This window comes from Chaetura pelagica, unplaced genomic scaffold, assembly GCF_000747805.2.
Source record: "Chaetura pelagica isolate M959 unplaced genomic scaffold, ChaPel_1.0 scaffold221, whole genome shotgun sequence".
NCBI lineage: Eukaryota > Metazoa > Chordata > Aves > Apodiformes > Apodidae > Chaetura > Chaetura pelagica.
Window position 1 is genome coordinate 2,717,506 of NW_009952533.1, and position 18,922 is coordinate 2,736,427.

Sequence of the window (18,922 nt, forward strand, 5' to 3'; positions counted from 1 at the left end):
AACTTAACTAACCAGCAAGTCTCAAATTTTACCTGCTTCAGCAAGTGCCTTTCCCTTCAAAGTCCAACTTGTGAGCAACATGCCAGCAGCCTCCTCTAGACACCAAGTGGAAATGAAAGGAGGTGTTTTTAGTATGATGAGCTTAACTTGACCATGCTCCCTTTTGTTGTTCAGACAGATATACTGGGTCAATTTTTAGCTGCTCAGAAGATAAAGCAGACAGGACAGAAATGTTTTTCTTTCCTATGCCACTTGCCATAATTGTTCTGCTGCCCCTTTACTGTTAGGTCTGTGTGGCATCATTGCAATTCATATCCTGGCCAATAACCATTACACAAGAGTTACACCACAAGTTGAAATGAATATACCCATAATTAAAAGGAAACCAAGCAGATGCTCTTCTGTGCCTTGAGAACAAACACAGAAATACTGTCACTGAAAACCTTACTATTGCCTGCCATTTTCAGCCAGGTTTCACTTCATAGCTAGAGCCTCTCTTGAAGGAGTGAAGGGGATTAATATCTCACACAAAATCTTCCAGGTGGTCTCTCATCATCATCTCAGATGTGCATTATGCAAGTGAAAATAAGGTGCTTGGTACTTACCTCCCTCTGTATTACAGACATGGTTGATTGATGACAATCTCACCACAACAGACGTTCAGAGCTTCTGGACAATGTATTCATGTCACTTTGAAAAATCTTTGCAGTCTTTTAGCAAAAGCAGAGATCACAATGAGTACAGGCATATATGAAACTGAGAAAGCACTAGTAAAGAAGCTTGTGCAACTGTAGGAAATAGTAACTTCCTCTGCAGTAAGCCAATTTTTTTCTTGAGGTTGCACCCATCTTGCAAGCTCTACATGAACAGCCAGGGTTTCAGGAGGTGGCACAAAATTACTTCCATGTAGTGATCAACCCAAGTCTGACCTCTAACATGCAAATACAGTGGAGATCCACTGTGCCAGACATAGGGGTTTGTTGGTCCAAAACAACATTTTTCATCAAGTATTGGGTTAGCATTAACCATCAACAAATTAAAAGTTCTAAACCAGAATTATGACATTGAAGAGGAAAAACAAGAATTGATATCATTGAAGTCCAAGATGGGGGAGCACTTCAAAGTCATTTAACACCTATGAAATGTCTGTAATATCTGCTGAAAAACAGTTCAGCTCTAATTTTAGAATGTTGTGTATGAAGTTTCTCAACTATCAAAGAAAAACACATACTGACATCTGTTCAATTCAAACACTATTTCAAAATGCCTAAAAGCTGGATGACTTGGTGACTTCACCATCTTTGTGCAAACTGAAGTTCCCAAACACATACAAACCAAGAGAGATCAATGGCAAAGCAAGAACCAACAGTAAAATAGTAATAAGGAAGGAAAAGCACAACTGAAGAAAGATTATGGTCCTTAGAAATGAGCTGTATGAATAGCCACAACAGCACTATTCATTGACTTGTTTCCCAGGGCCATCAGAACAAACTGAACCCAATTCTTAAAACTGGAAGCCAGTGGAGGAATTTCACAGTTTTAACAACTACCATAAAAACAGCAACTACTTGACAGTAATGATTTAATTAGTGTCTTACTAAAATTCATAAAAGATCTTAAAAATGTTCCGAGTTACTGCACTACAAAGAAAAATTAAAGGTATCGACTGGACGTGAGCAAAAGTGTTCATGAATTTCCATGTGATGTTATGTATTCCTTGTAAATGGTCTTGTCCTAGTTGGAGCTGGTGTTTTTTTAGACCAAAAAAGAGCAATATGCCACAGCACTGTATCAGATTGTTTCATCTGCTACATTAAAGGACTTGAATTACAACATTTCAGAGTCTTCTGCCAGTCTTTACTATGCTTACAGATACAGTATCTTCATCCACCTCCTCTCTCACCTGCATAAACCAGAAAATGTTTGGCTTAGTTTTACAAGCCTTCCTATGCATTTGACTTCAATGCTCCAATATGAAGTTTCTCCAGCAATCTTCTTAACTCCAACATGGTGTAAATCAACAATACTTGTGTTTAAATATTTTCCAGACCCTTCAGGGAAGCAGCTCTTTTCTTCTGTGTAGTTGCCAGGCTGAGCTGCAATTAAAAACAAGCAGATACAGTTTCTTATATAATTTTTTGCAAGATCAAAGTATCACTAGTTCAATATAGAAGGTGTCATGAAGGAGAGGACACAGGCATAGCTCAGAGGGAGTCTGGAGTAAAAAGTAGAATTTACAATGCATTCTTTACATTAATACTGCTTTTGTCTTATTCAGATCTCAAAGATTATGAAAGATTAGGTAGCAGGAATACACTTTAAAGACTCCTATATGAATAGATACATTTTAAGCCTATGCAAACTTTATCCTGTATTTTTTAGGTTTCTTACTGAATTACAATTATTTAATAATCTTAAGATTTATATCACAGAACTAATCACAACAAAAATGTAATTTTTAAACTCCCCCTTATTAATTTTACAAGTAAGCTGGATAATGTAATGAGAATACACAATTAAATCAGAAAGTAGCCCTTAACCTACAGATTCAGAATACAGAGAAGAGTTCCCATTCTGAATCTGAGAAAGCAGACACATGAACATTCAGTCTCACAAGACCTAGAAGAGAATAAACACCTTGGTTTCTTCAGATTCAGAAGAGTGGACATGCTTGTGGTAATACTTCTGGAGACCTCTTTTCCCAGCCTTTAGCGGGAACAGTGCTGGTATGTCTTTTTTTTATTGCTGTTTTTTGTTTTGTTTTTTCTTGGGGGGCAGGAGGAAGAGTAGGGGGAAGAGGAAGGGGCTTGGGCAGAGAAGTTCCTAAGCCACTACAAAGCAGCCACATGCTTGACAGCTGGTGGCAGTAACCTCTGCCAAGCCTGAAGAGAGCAAGGCAGTTCTGCTGCCTGACAGTAAGATGTGGACAACAATTTAGCTGCTAAACATTTTAACAAATCTCTTTTTAACCTTTCAGAGAGAGACTGGTGAGGAACAGTTAATTATCAGTGTTTTCAGGAACAGCAAAACCTCTTCCTGTATGGGCACTGAGGCCAAGAATTTACTCCATGAAAGGTGACATGACTTGTTTTTTAAGGGAGGATAGCAACTTGGAAGTATTACAGCTGAACAGATCCACATAACAAACAGGAGGTAAAAAATATAAATTATTCCTTCAGAGCAAGTCTTGACTTAGCTGGATAGACCTTGTCATGACAGAGAGGATTTACACCCAAGAAACAGAGCTTATGTTATGATAGCTTGGCAGCTATGCCCACTTATTCACTGCTGTTGGGGAAAAAAAAAAAGCCATTTGTCCTAATTGGAAAATTTAGATCAACTAAACACTTCCTCTCTGCAATTCACATGGGATCACCAACATTAAAAAGCTTGAATTTGCAGCTGGATGTCCTAAATCACTGTAAAAAATGAGGAGACAGAAAGACCACCATTACTTAATAGGAGACTAAGTTCAGTAGCAAATTTGCTTAGCAAGTAAGTGAAGTCAGTGTATAAACCCTAATAGGATTTGGTTCAAGAGGTATAACTTCAACAGTATGGAAAAAAGAATGCTGGGTGGAAAAAACCCCACCTACTACACAGCAGAGAAAATGCAGAATTACAGGTACTACAGGGTTTAGATAATTAAAGCCTGGTGTCTCTCTGAAGAGAAGACCTTTCCTCCCAATACCTGTAATATCTAGAAATATTGAACAGTACTGCTCAAAGCTGGAACAGAGTTGTAAGAGAACTGGAAAAAGAAGGCAGCAACATTTCAGCTCATGAAGTGATCACAGTGGTGCACAAGGAGGTCTTGGCCATAGAAATGGTTCTAATGGACACACCTTGCCTGAAGTTTTCAGAGCCACTGAAACTAGGCATACCATGGCAGTGAGATACACAAACCATCCCTTCCTTCCTCTTTTTCCATGGTCTGGAAAACCACAATTATTTCCTATTCTGTCTGCACTATTTTGAGCATTTTTGACATTGTAATACATAACTGATGTACACACAGTGGTGTGTACTTTTCCAACAGCCACTGGAGGCTACTAATGAAAATGCAGGTGGACACACAGAAGTTACAAACTCTGGAAGTTAACATGACACAGCAGAAGGTACTCAAGTTTGCAATTTGATGGACGATAAACAGGTCCACACTATCATTCTGTCTTGGAACCACTGCACACCATTTCCTCACACTCTTTGAGTGATCACATAATGAATCAGACCAGGCAACTCATTTGGCTGAAAAAAGCCACAAACAAACTTTCCACAAAACAGGTATGCTGTCTAGCAATTTTTACAAAGGCAGTTCTCCAACTGTCAACTCCAGACTTGCTTTGTTTTAAATCAGACTCCCCAGGAAACAAGTGTAGGAATCAGCACAACATTTGCTCTTTATCATCATTTGTGACTGCAGCAGTAGGCTACACCAAGGTAAAAAAGCCTGCTTTATGTAAACAGGGACAGCAGTTATTTAGAGGTTATTTCCTCTTTGTTGATTTGCTACCATTTCTGAAGATGTAAATGATCTTACACCTTCTTTCACGCTATTTGAACCACACAAATTGAATTCACATCACATTTTTTTCCATAAAACAAATCTATATTGTCACTTAAGTACCCTGTCAGAAGGTGGGATTTAATTGAATATGTATCACTTTTATGATGATGTATCCAAAATACAAGCTTGTTTTTGTACCTTTTGAGACGCTGTTGCTGCCCTCTGTTCTGCCTGGCTTAGTCGTCTTTGGAGCCTATTGATGTATTCTTGATACTCTGTCATTAATTTTTCATCCTGTGTAAATGAAATATCTCATTACAAAAGCAAAGTTGTTTTTACTGGATCCATACACCCTGTAATGAAAAAGCTTAAAACAAGAGGGACTTAAGGAGGGGAACTGTTTACCACTTATAATATAACACTGCAGACATAATGCTGACACATTATAATTTCCAGCTTAAATACAGTATCATATGACTTTTGCAATCAGAGTAATTTGAGGTAGGAGGACACTCCAACTCAGTGTGCCTGCCTTAGCTTCCCTTTGTGATTCAATTGCTCTCTGCCTCTCCATTGTACAGTCCTGGGCCTGGATTGGAAAGATTCCTATGGGAAAGGAAAGGGCCTAGCAAGCTCTGAGCTGGTAACAGCATTGAAACTGCAGAGGGCCATATTGATGTTCAAAACACCAGCTGCTCTTCAGTGTTGAAGAGCATGGAGCCCAGCCACAACTAGGCCTGAAACACAGATAAAGTAAGAATGAACAGATAAACAAAAGAGTGCTTGGCCTTCTTGGGTTTTTCCACTCTGTTCCTTTTATTCTCCTATGAGAGATTTTGGAGGTACAGCTAAATAGTTAAATGACAGCGGTCAATCTACTTTATAAAAGCCTGGTCCCACCCTTGAATTGGAAAGACACCTGTACACTTTCCCTAGAAGCTGTGCTGGACTTTCTCCTCTCCAGCAGGGATGCCTGCTCAAGTGATTACTCCTCCGACTTTGAGGAACAAGACAAGGGACACCTGGCTCTGGCCATGAAAGGGTGAGACATATCAACTCCCTGTACTAAAATAATAATAACAACAATAATAATTATTATTATTAACATTTTAAATTAGCCAGTTTTAAATATTAAGAACTCTTTCACTGTTAAGTTCTAGAACTTTGAGACCTTAGGATCCTTTTTAGATAATTGCAATTATTGTATTACCAATTTGTCTAGGTGTTATTTTAATCTTTGTTCTAGATCTAGTATAAAGCCTGTTAATAATTCAGTTGCTAGCATTTAAATTCAGTTAGCTAGCTCTGCCAGCTAACCGACTACTAGTTGTGCATTTTATTGTTAAGATACTTTTCTTCGTTACTGCTTTAATATTCTGTTCTGCTACCCTAATATCCCAACACCCATACAATCAGCTTGTGTTTTTCCTTTAGGTTCAGTTGTTAAGACCCTGGTGCTGTTTGCAATACATCTTGTTTTGTGCATATACACCTCACCTGTGCAGGACAGAAATAAAATGCATAAAACCGGATATTTAATCCACGGAATTTAATTTACACAATCATACAGTGTAAATGTTTAAGTTGTACTCAAAGGGAAAAAGAATATACTGGATAATACAAATGGGATCATAAACTTGGTACACGTTTCTTCAGTTCTCTTCATCAAAGGGTAAGCATAAAGTCTTTCCTAACCATCCTTTATGTACAGAAACCTATTCTTGCATTAGCCCCTTTTTCTTCACTAAATTATGCTGCACTATGAAAAACAAAACAGGACTTATCCTAGACAGAACTGGATATTATCCTGGATTTATGAGGCTGACAAGAAAGCTGTTTCTAAAGTGGCCATTAATTATTGAACAATTCACATTCCAAGATAACCCTGCTCTTAATCTTTAATGGATTTATCTCTATGCATATATGCACATACAGTGTAAATTCTACTATACACAACAGCATGCTGAGAATTAGGGAACTCTACATATGGTACATTATGCATAACACAATGCCTGCTCCTTTCAGAGATACACATGCATACATAGGCTTAAGTGACTTCAGAAACATTTCCTGCATTGCCGAAAATTGCCAGATTAGTAACCTTGAAAGATGATCTCTCCTTTACCTTTCCTTTTCATGGAGGGTAAAGTTAATTTGTCTTTCTGCCAGCTGAACATGTCAGTCAGCAGAATCAGTGGGGTTTTCCAGTTAAGACTACTCCTGTCATTAAGCCTTATTTTTTTTCTAAACTGGCACCATAACTCATGTAAATAGATTTCTGTTAAGACCCTAGTGTGTGTGCATCAGGTTGTAACTGAAAATAGTTCTTGTATCAGTCATTACCTTACCTCAGTTATTCTTTCATTTGCCACTTTCAGCTGAGATACGAGCTCCTGGCTACGAAGTTTGTGTTGACTCAGCTCACTTCTATAAATCAGAAGGAAAGATGCTGATTAACACACAGTAGTAGTGCATCAGTTATCGGAATATAATTTCATAGGTACTTTCTTGCATTGGAGGGGTGTATGGTGTATTTTTAGTTACAGTCTTGCTCTCAAAATGTTGACGGATGAGGAACGAGATGTATTTGTTCAAATCAACACGACTTTGTCAAGAGCATTTGACATTTTACTGGAGTTTTTTATGTTTACTGAATCTTATTTCACAGGCATGTTATAAAATACACTATAAACATAAGCTGTATTTGCACAAATTATTCACTATTTAGATTAACGTTCTAACTAGTGTCCTATAACCAGACCTCAACATGGACATTTTTGAAGGTGCTTTGAATCATAGAATCATAGAATCCTAGGGGTTGGAAGGGACCTCGAAAGATCATCTAGTCCACCCCCCCTGCCAGAGCAGGGTCACCTAGAGCACATCACACAGGAATAGGGACCTCGAGAGATCATCTAGTCCAACCCCCCTGCCAGAGCAGGGTCACCTAGAGTACATCACACAGGAACTCATCCAGGTGGGTTTTGAATGTCTCCAGTGAGGGAGACTCCACAACCTCCCTGGGCAGTCTGTTCCAGTGCTCTGTCACTCTTACAGTAAAAAAATTTTTTCGGATATTCACCTTGAACCTCCTATGCTCCAATTTACACCCATTACCCCTTGTCCTATCACTGGTCATCACTGAGAAAAGCCTAACTCCATCTCCCTGACACTCACCCCTTACATATTTGTAAACATTGATGAGGTCACCCCTCAGTCTCCTTTTCTCCAAGCTAAAGAGACCCAGCTCCCTCAGCCTTTCCTCATAAGGGAGATGTTCCACTCCCCTAATCATCTTCGTAGCTCTGCGCTGGACTCTTTCGAGCAGTTCCCTGTCCTTTTTGAACTGAGGGGCCCAGAACTGGACACAATACTCCAGATGTGGCCTCACCAATGCAGAATAGAGGGGGAGGAGAACCTCTCTTGACCTACTAACCACACCCTTTCTAATGCACCCCAGGATGCCATTGGCCTTCTTGGCCACAAGGGCACATTGCTGGCTCATGGTCATCCTCCTGTCTACCAGGACCCCCAGGTCTCTTTCACCTACACTACTCTCCAGCAGTTCAGCCCCCAACCTGTACTGGGACATGGTGTTGTTCTTCCCCAAATGTAAAACTCTGCACTTCCCCTTGTTGAATTTCATCATGTTTCTCCCCGCCCAACTCTCCAACCTATCTAAGTCTCTCTGAATGGCAGCACAGCCTTCTGGTGTGTCAGCCACTCCTCCCAGCTTAGTGTCATCAGCAAACTTGCTGAGGGTACATTCTATACCCTCATCCAGGTCATTGATGAAGATGTTGAACAACACCGGTCCCAGTACCAACCCCTGAGGGACTCCACTAGTCACACACCTCCAACTAGATTCTGCCCCATTGACTACAACTCTCTGACTCCTTCCTTTCAACCAGTTCTTGATCCACCTCACTGCCTGATCACCAAACCCATACTTGATCAACTTATCTACAAGGATGCTGTGGGAGACAGTGTCAAATGCTTTACTGAAATCAAGATAAACCACATCTACCGCTCTACCCTCATCTATCCACCTAGTAATTTCCTCATAGAAGGCTATGAGGTTAGTCAAACATGATTTACCCTTGATAAAACCATGCTGACTGCTCTTGATGACCCCCATGTCCTTGATATGCCTACAGATAGTGACAAGAACAAGTTGTTCCATCACCTTTCCAGGGAGGGAGGTGAGGCTGACCGGTCTATAGTTACCCGGGTCCTCCTTCTTGCCCTTCTTGTAGACTGGTGTGACATTTGCTATCCTCCAGTCCTCAGGCACCTCTCCTGTTAGCCATGACTTACCGAAGATGATGGAGAGTGGCCTAGCAATGACCTCCGCCAGCTCCCTCAGCACCCTTGGATGCATTCCATCTGGACCCATCAATTTATGGATGTCCAGATTACTCAACTGAAGTACCTAAAGCCAAATAATCCTGTGCTTGTGAGACAGACAGTAACACTTCATGAGAAAAATGAAAATGCCACCTTCCTGAAAGTGTTCTTTCACTTTTATACTGAAGGAGTTTTGGTGATCCTGAATTTGTATACTATAGAAGACAAAAAATATCTGAATGATGGTAGACCTTTTGAGTTGATGCTCAAGGGAAACAGTTCATGCCTCTTTTCATCACAAGCCACTGAAAGAGATGACCAAAGATGGAAAAAACCGTGACCTTTCGTAATGTTAGCCAGAGAAAGCTGCAGAACTAACCAGGCTGCTCTAACCTTTGACCAGTTTCTACTCCACTAGCAACAGCCATCACCAAGAAAATGGTGTGATCAAGGTTTATGCCACCAATTTCACCTTCTGCCTTGACGTTCAAACTGACTTGAAGAAGTTCTTAAAGAAGACTTTTCAAATCCGTTGTCATTTTACCTTCCTTTCCCATGTTGAAAGCAGGCTGAAATGCAATCATCTCATGAATATGTAGTGCATGGACAACGCTCAGAAAGCTGATACCTAACCTTGAGGTGCACTGCCTATTACTGACACTACACACACTGATGGAAGCTAAAGCCTTTGTTCATTCTGGGGGAATAGAGGCAAGGTAGAAGATACTTGAACCTCAGATCTATATTTCAGAAAGCCTCTGCTATTTTAATGATGGCATTTAGTTCCTAACAATAATTTACTCTTAAAACCTTTTAAACTTATTATTTCATACAAAGTTGACTGAAAACTTCTACTTGAAATACAAGGTTGCAATATATCTGTTAACATAGGGCTGTGAGTATACTGGGTTGGAAGTTTCCACTCCCTTGTTCTCAACCAACCCCTTTAACCAATCCCAAGTAGATCCCATAAAACCAGTTCAGCATTTTTGACTAGCTGCTATAAATATGAGAGTACATAGGAAGATATTTAAATTATGTTAAACAGTTAAAATTCTATAGAGATTACACCTGTGTTACCACATGTAAACATTTTTATATAAAATAAGAAATAAAGACATTAAAATTGCAGGATCAAGTTAGTGTCTTACTACTTAACAGTATTATTGCAATTTGTGCTCTGTAAGCAATATGAAGCATCAAGATGAAGCATTTACAATACAGAAGCACTAACGAACAGCTGTTTTTTGAAAGCTGAGCTTTTATAAACTGTTTTATTAGCAAAACCAAAATTTTATAGAATTCCTGTCTTATCTTTTCATACATACCTTTTCAAAATAAACTCCCTAGGAAACTGTTCAAACACTGCACCTTATAATGTGTAGACTGCTTCTGTTCAAGTTTAACTACTCTAATATAAAAAGCTTTGAAAATAAGGAAATGCTTAAACTCTGACAAACCATCTTTATTGCCACATCGTTGTAGAAGACCATTGAGGTAGATTTATGCTTTAAATTAAAAATTCTTAGTAATTGAAAACAATCTGTCTCCTATACTTGTAATGAGGTGTGCAATTAGCATTTTTAGGAGCACAGGCCATAAACAGAATTTACATGTTCACACACAGCTGTATATCAAGAAATTATTTTTATAATTAGATCACACTGACCACGTGTTTAAAGAAAAAGAGTTTAACCTTGTAAGCATAAGCTAATGTGATGGCTGTTGAGCTAGAGTGTTGATTCACTCTGATTGTTAACCCTCCCCCAAACACACATTATGAGATTTTAGTATTAAAACTGAGCAGTAACCCCAACTGCTAAATAATCAAATCAGTCCCTAATCCATATTGTCTTTGTGAAGTGAGTAGGAAACAAAAGGTGAGCTTTTAGCATATTGGCAGATGGGTCATAATTCCACCAGCTGTAGCAAGTATGTTCTGCAAAGCTCTCATATGACAAATACAGCATGTGCCAGCTGTTTTTTCAGTTGAATTATACTATAATATGCTTCAGTTACTTGTAGTAATTATGAATTTTGTATACTGCCAGTACCTGCAGCTGTCTCTCATCCTGTTATTTTTTTTCCTTTATTGAACATCTTAAAATAAGCAGCTATGGCTGCCAAACATTACAGAAGTGCAGCCAAGAATAATGTTTTAGAAACAGAGAAAACTTCTTAATCTCAAGATACTGTGCAATTCACTCAAGGTACTGTACAGCATGTGGGGAGAATGAGAAGGCAGTCCTGGCCAATACTTTCTTTATGTGGACACCAAAAAACCTCATTCTTCAGAGGCAAAATCTTTATATTTATAGAAAAGATATAACTGACAACTCCAAAAACTACACATGGCTACCAATGAGTCAGGGACTCTTAAGTATGACAGAAATGTTTCAGAAGCAGAAACTGGAACAAAGACACCCAAAATATCTGCAATCTGGTGACTTAAGCTAAGCAAAGTATTTAAACTTAAAACCAATATGGCAAGGATTCCCTTTTTCTAAATGCTGACAATTTTAATTCAAGTGAATATTAAAATGAAGCCGTTCAGTCAGTTGTTCAAATATGTGTTTATATTACAACAAGTTTTTCTTATTTTTTCCCCCAAAAAAGTTCTGTTCTACTACTAAGACAATAGTGACAGTTGATTATTAATTTACCAATTTGTTCAGATTATGTATTAAGTTTTACTATTTTTTTATTATTTAAAGAGTTAAGATTTTTAAAGCTCCTCAAATTCATTGTTAGGTGGAATTAACTTCTAACGTATTTACCTAATTTATAATTTAAACTGATGTGTATAAATTGTCTCATGTACTATTTTGTAGATTCAGTTTGTATTTCTCAAAAGAAGAGAGACTTGTGTATACCTATTACCCCTATTCAAGCTAATCTGTGCCTTTAACTGAGCAATCATCTATATGTCTAAAAGGCCAAAGAAATATTGATAGCAAAATTGAGAGAACTGTCACTTTCCTGTCACATTTTCAAGTTACAAGATCTATCTCTTTCCCATGTGCAGTTTTCAAGATCTACTCATTCCACTGAAGGCCATTCTGTGGGTAACTCCATCGTTCGATTGAATATGAGACTTCACTTCTCAGTATGAGTCTTGTTCTGATCCCTGGTCTAGAATCATGTTCAAAAAAAATACACTCTTGCTGTTGGCCACTGGTGAGGATTCTGGTAAGGGTTATGCATAACCACTCACTATATGACAAGTTTTTTCTCCCTTTACCCCTTCTCTTCATTCTCAGAATTAGAACATAAAAATCTATGAAAAATACCAATATACCAATTAGAAGGGATTAACCATCTATTATGACCCATAGTATGACCTCTTTTTTGTTTAACCTAGTTAACATAAGTACAGACCAGTCAAGTCAGCCTTTACAGGTTGAAGTAAATAACCTGTATTTATTTTTTAAACTTGCATAGAAATTTTCATTTTATTTTCTTTTAGTAAATGCTGGGTGAGCTGATTACCCTATTTTTGCTTAAATTCTGTGGTCAGAACTTTACCTCTCAACCCTTATCCATCTATCCTGTATGCCATTTTAGGTGAAATTTGTTTCCTTCCAATTTATACATTTCGTAAGTATTTCCTTGGTATTGCTGATTTCACTTTTTATCTCTGCTGTCCTTTATTCTTCTTACTTTAAGTCTGATGGTTTATATAGTTTTATATCCAATGCTGTAAGGTATTAAGAACAGTCCTAGCCTTCCCCTCAAATATGGCCATAGAAACCATTTTCCTAGATTATAGTACTTCAGTGAAAGGAAGAGCCTTAAAAATATACGTATATATTCCCTTCTCTCTGTAGATCCCTGTAGATCAGCAACAACAACATGGATTGCTTCTGTTTCTGCTCAAATCCCACAGAAATTTGTGGAGAAGCAACACATTTTAAACATTAAGCCTAATTCTGATTAGGTTATTTATGTAAGTTAAAAATGTTCCATTTATAGGGGAAAAAAAATAAAATAGAAACTCAAGTGTCAGTAATTAAATTAATGAATATAAGATAGTTCAGTTATTAACCGAGGCTTAAAAGTCTTATTGTGTTATGAAATTAATTACATTTAGAAATAAGTTTGACAGTTGTATAGAATTTCTATACTTCTCTCCTTACTATTTTCCACTGAAACCCCTGCAAAGAATGTTAAAGACTTTTTGCCTCTCTGAAATTCTCTTTATTTTACTAATTATTCCTGGTCAGAAATTAATTGGTGGTTTAATCTCAGACTGTCACTGAGATGCAACTGTCAAAATACAAGCCTGCTACAATACAGCAAGTAACCAAATCAATTCAGCTAAAATTAAGATTTAATATACATTTCTGTTTCAAAAGCCATATCTGTCCTTTGGTCTTGAAGTGGATGATCTTGAAGTTGATGCTGTAGTAGCAGATTTCAGCAACAGCTAAAACACTGTGGTGTTATCAACACTGTTCTGGTCATAAATCTAAATGCCCGCTCCATACAGGCTACTATAAAGAAAACTGCATCCCAGCCAAACACAGTACAGGTCTTTAAGCAGAGTTACATTCATCTTTACTTAAAATAGACAATTTGCCCAAACTTAATGTGAGGGTGTTAGTTTCTGTATGTGTTTATAAACACATATAAACAAATGTAGATTAAATAATTTTTTACATACCTACACATTCTAAAAGAAAAGAAATAACCTCAATTCAAATAGAAAAGCCTTGGGACAACTCATCTTTAAATACGAGTGCTTTGTTGCTTTTTTAGAATCTTTAGCTGTAATCATTCATTTGCATAACTATTTTATATTTGTAAATATTTGCTGTCTAAGTTCATTTCAGTAAATGTCATTAGAATGCAAAGTACATCTTAAATGGATGCAATCAAAAGTCAGAACAGCTTTGTATCATAGTCTGCCAGACTAGAGGTTTTGCAGTAATAAAGAGAATAAACACTAGTCATGAGTTGTTAGTCATTGTGCCAAGAGCAATGTTTTTCTTTGGAATGATGACCTATGTTGCAAGAGGCACTGACCTTAATTACCTTCAAGAGTGACTTTTGGCACAAGTATATTGAAGCAAAACTGGTTCCTTGCCTTCTTGCAAGGTAAAGGTGAGGTCTCCTACCAATAAATCCTTCTGTAAGTATAGACCATCTTAAGATGTGTAAAGGGAAGAAAACTCTTCCCATAAGGAAAGACTGGAATGTATTTTAATGAAAAAATAGTGGAATTTAGTCTACAAGTATTCAAAACACTGTCTACTGTTTCAGCACTTTAAAAATAATTCCAAATTCAGTTTTATAGGCAATGATTACGTGTTTCACTTCAACTGAGAAGTAGCAGTCCAAGAAAGCACAGTAATTTTCAGTGAAGTCTGAAAGTATCTATTTATCAACATTTTTACCTGATCTACTAGATTCTCATATTATTTAGAACATCATCACTCTGCTCTACTCTTACAGGTTGCAAAAATCACTTTTCCTTAATTTTTTAAAAATCATCTAATGGTTTCTCATGTTCCTTCATTTTAAAGAAAAGTATTTATTTAATGCTTCCTTTATACATATGTATTGCACCTCACAAACAAAATACTACAGTCTTAAAATATGCCAAATAAGGAGCACAGAATATGGAAAACTTAGCAGCTGCTGCTGGGAAGTTAGTAAAGAAGCCAAAAAGTTTCAGACACCTTCACATGGAAAATGAAGTAATGAGGAGAGAACTGAAAACCAGCAACAGATCATGAATTTAAGGCAAAGGAACAGGAAACACCTACACTAACAAATGGACACTGACTCAATGCTTATGAGAGCTGCACTAACAGCAAACTTCTGGTAAAATGCAGTATGAAATGCTTTTATGTAAAAGACGTCCCCAGAATACATGGATATGAATTTGTTAAGAAGCTTATAACTTCCTGAAAAACATTCACTTATAAAGCACACTAATATGCTGTAAGAAAAATAATAATTATTAAAAACTGAAATTCTGCTACATCACCAACACAATCTCTGTATTTGCTCTATATTTACATGAATCTGATACATCAAAGATTCATACTTCATGAAGTGTCAAGGAATGTCTCAAACTGTCCTCAAAATACACTAAAGAAGCACAGTATACTCTGAAAGTTGGAGAGCTCTCTAAATCCAAAAATGGTATGTTGATAACTTCATTTCACTTCTTGGCCTTATTGCTCAGTAAATACAAGATTAAGTTTCTCAGGAAGATAGTAATTTTTCCTTACAAACTCACAGCTTAACTAACCCTCTCTAAACCACACAAACTTAAAATGCATGTATATAGGAAAGCTGGGTGGAAATAAGCCTTTCACTTGGTGACACCAGGGGTGATAAAAGCTTGGTGATACCATTTTCTGCACTTGCCTCAAAAGAACTTAGAAACAGAGCCTGTAATTAACTAGATTCTGCTTAACCAGTATCAGTCTATTATTTAGTGGTCTTGCTGATACTTCTGTGATAAATACATTAGCTGCAAAATTATTTTGCTTTTTAAATAATCAACTTTTAGCTCACAACAAAGAAGTGAATTGCCATTCGGTAAGTGCACTCAAAATGCAAAGTGATAAGATTAAAATAAATATGATAATTATTCATTTATTATATAAGCAACTTCATATAGAATAACTATTATTGTGCAACTCAGGAGCTGATTTTCATACCAACTGCATCCTGCACTATATGGCTCACTATTTGGTAATGCATATAACATGAAAAATAAACTGGCTGTAAACTTTCTTGATAATTAGCTTCTGTTATAGCCACTTGTCACCATAATATCAGAGCATCACTGCACAGATTTAATTATGAAATTCTCTACATCACTTTGAATTACAACCTTCAGGCAGAGAAAAAAACCTGTTTCTATTCCCAGCTTCCTTGTTAGGCAAAGCAAATATCTGATAAAACCTTCTGCTTCTAGCTTATACAGTATGTAAAAAGCATCATGTCTGAAATAATCCTTAAAAGACTTTGCTTTTTTACTTGCACCAAAATATCTACTGAAGTCACAGAGAAGCATGCAGACTTCAATTTTTTAATGAGAAAAACATTTTTTCTATTCTGCTCATCAGGCAGTATTTTCTGATACAGGATGTTAAATTATTGCAGGAGTTTTTTAGATGTTGCCACATAGGCAGCCTCACATGAACAGGGATGCGTTCAAAATTTACTACCTATTTTTCATGCAGATTCTACAAAGCAGATCTCCCCTCATTTCTGTCCTATTTTCTATATCAGCATTTTGCTGCAGATAAGTTCTAAAGCTTTTGGTCCACTGTAACATTTTAACGCTTAGCATGAAAGCTTTAAGCAGGAAAGCAGCTGTTTCAGAGACAACTGTTTCAAAGTCTGCAACTTTCCCCTTTTAATTGTAGTTGCTGAACCACATTCTAGATGTAGTTATGAACCTAGAGTTTTTTGTAGTTTCATTTACAGAAAATTAACTACAAGTTTGACAGCTTAAAATTACCTTAGCATGAAAGACTTTTGCAGTGCATTTTTCTCCTCTAGTTACTGCATTAACAGAAAGATGTCAAAAAAGCATTAGTTAAGAACCGGCTAACTACATACAGTGAAGCTGTACCACTAAACCTGTCAGTGAATAAGCTCAGCTCCCAGAGCCTTGCAGACATGCTCAACACTGTGATGGTTTTTGAAGGAGAATTTTTGCCTTTTTAAAGAACTGTTTAGTAATATTTGCAAAATGCAGTGTATTTTAAAGGCAAAATAAAGCCAGCCTATATTTGGACAGTTAAGGTAAAAATCTGGAAACTGTTTACTTAGAGGTGAAAATTATGCGGGACTTTTTTCCTAGAAAAATGAACAAAAATATTATCTAACTGGATTCAGTATGATTTTGAACTGTCTGAAAAATTTAAACTGAACTAGTTATCATAGGTAAGAAATCACGAGTACTACGAAGTGTTCTAAACACTCAGAAAAGGAGGACTTGAAAAAACAGAAAAGCAGATGTGTGAAGCTGCTAGTAAAACATAAGTCATTAATACTTGTTTTATCAATCGTTCTTGTGTTTCAAGCAGGAAGGAACTCATAGCACCTCTATTTGGACATCCAATAGGTACAATTAGTCATGACAGATGCTGTATCACTTTGAAGAGGAATGAAAGCAGTTTTAAAGGGAAACACTACTATATATGAGACTGCTATTTACAAAGTTAACTGGAGGTCAAATGGACGTAACTCTCTAAAAAAGAAGGGAATCAAATCAGAGTAGTGGTAGGGTAGATTTGTTGTGGGCAACATTACCAGGAAATTATTTTCCTTGCTTGGGTTTAGAAACTTGGGTTATAATTCCACATACACCATCAGCATTCTGACAAATAAGAAATGTAAAGCTATGCTTAAAAAACTCTGGCTCTGAAAAACTGCATAAGATACTGGAAGTATTATGGTTCAAGTTAAGAATATGTAAACAATTCTAATAATAAAACATAAAAAGCCAAAGATTCCTACAAAGGAAGAAGAAGCTAGAATTCACAGCTTTCCAGCTTTAACAGGGCAGAAACTTTTGCTTCCTTCTTAGCATGATACTAAGAACTCCTACAATCAATCTGAGTGAAGGACTACACAGAGTGCATCTTGCACTTTAAGTGACTGAAGTTAGAGTAATTTCAAATTTCTCAGATTAACATATATACCCTGAATTTTTCTTCTCAAAACCATGGAATAAACTTCCTAAAAAGGTCATGCTATATGCCATGTTATATTCACCTGTCACCATTTTAATTTTAACAAAATTACACTTTGGAAATCAGGCTTCCTAGTTTAGGAGCTACTGTTTCGGCACACTGTATTGGTCTGCCAGACTCCTCCAGTTTTCAACCAGGTTTGAAAAGGAAGAGATATCCAGTACATAAACTTCTAAGAAGTTCTATAAAAATACCAGGCTAATTTAATGTCTTACTCGTAGTCTACTTGATCTGACAGGTTTCAAGAGCTCAGAAATCAAATCAAGCATGAGGCAAACATGTATACCTAGATGGCTAACCAGAGTAAGGGAGGGAGTGTGTCAGCTTGCAGTGAGTCACAGTTTAGCTGGTACTCCCCAGCCAAACACAGGACATGCAAGGAAGCTGATGGGGAGCAAGGCAAATCCAGAAAAGTAAAGACATAACAAATTGACTGTGTACAGATCAATAAATTCACGTTAACACTGTGCAATGTGTCCACACACTGAAAAGGAAAACCAAGATGAATGCAGATGCTGTATTTGCTTATTTCATAAACCGATCAGTGTGGATTCTTAACATTTTTTAATGGATTTTCACATCCAAGAAGATGCGAACACCATAGCAGTATGCATTTAAAACAAAGACAAGTTTGTAGAATTTATTTCAGATATGACTTGCACATGACTAACTTCTCACTGGAATACTTCCTTCTCTACTCACTCATTTCCAATAACTTCACTGTCTTCTCTAAACTAGTTGATGTCTTTATGTATAATAAGCTCACAGGCACCACAGGTGCTGGTATTCCCCAGCATCCAGGAATGATATGGAATCTGTATCTGTTGTGTGAGATGCCCCTGTTATACCCTTTCAAAACTGAAAATATTCTTATATTCTGTGCTGGGAATACAAGTATCCACTAGTTACCTGGCAACCTGTATGCATTAAGAGAAAAGAAATATTCATATTTTCGCTTAGGGCAATCACTCAACTCATATCCTCATTTATGACAGTAACTGCTCAGAAGAGAACATTATATGTGCAACCCAATAGGTTTTTTCCAGCTTATTTTAGAAGTCTGGAGAATCACTCCACAACTGATTTTATGGTGACTGTTCTGAATAACTATAAATATAAAGGTTTTCATAATCCAAAGCTAGAAGTCTCTAAATTGAGTGTGCTGCATTTTGAAACATAGAATTAAAAAGAATACATTTATTTTACTTATTGTCATTACAAAATTCACACACATCAACAAGATGTCAAATTTTTACTTCAATGCTTAGCTGCTAAACTTCAAAGAGAGCATAAAAAGTTCTTGTCAGAAAATTGTTATTTGTTTTGCTTGTAGCACATGATCTAG

The 18,922-nt window shown here is 36.9% G+C and overlaps 1 protein-coding gene across 1 annotated transcript in view; it reads right to left on the reverse strand.

The window, feature by feature from the left end:
• Window positions 1-2,033: 2,033 nt before the first annotated feature.
• SCLT1 (sodium channel and clathrin linker 1) overlaps window positions 2,034-18,922 on the reverse strand; it is a 43,671-nt gene continuing 26,782 nt past the window's right edge. The window contains exons 18-20 of the mRNA XM_010008983.1: window positions 6,856-6,934; window positions 4,706-4,801; window positions 2,034-2,096 (exon numbers count right to left, since the gene is read on the reverse strand). Of these exons, the coding sequence (XP_010007285.1) occupies window positions 2,034-2,096; window positions 4,706-4,801; window positions 6,856-6,934 (238 nt within the window). The remainder of the gene's footprint in view (window positions 2,097-4,705; window positions 4,802-6,855; window positions 6,935-18,922) is intronic.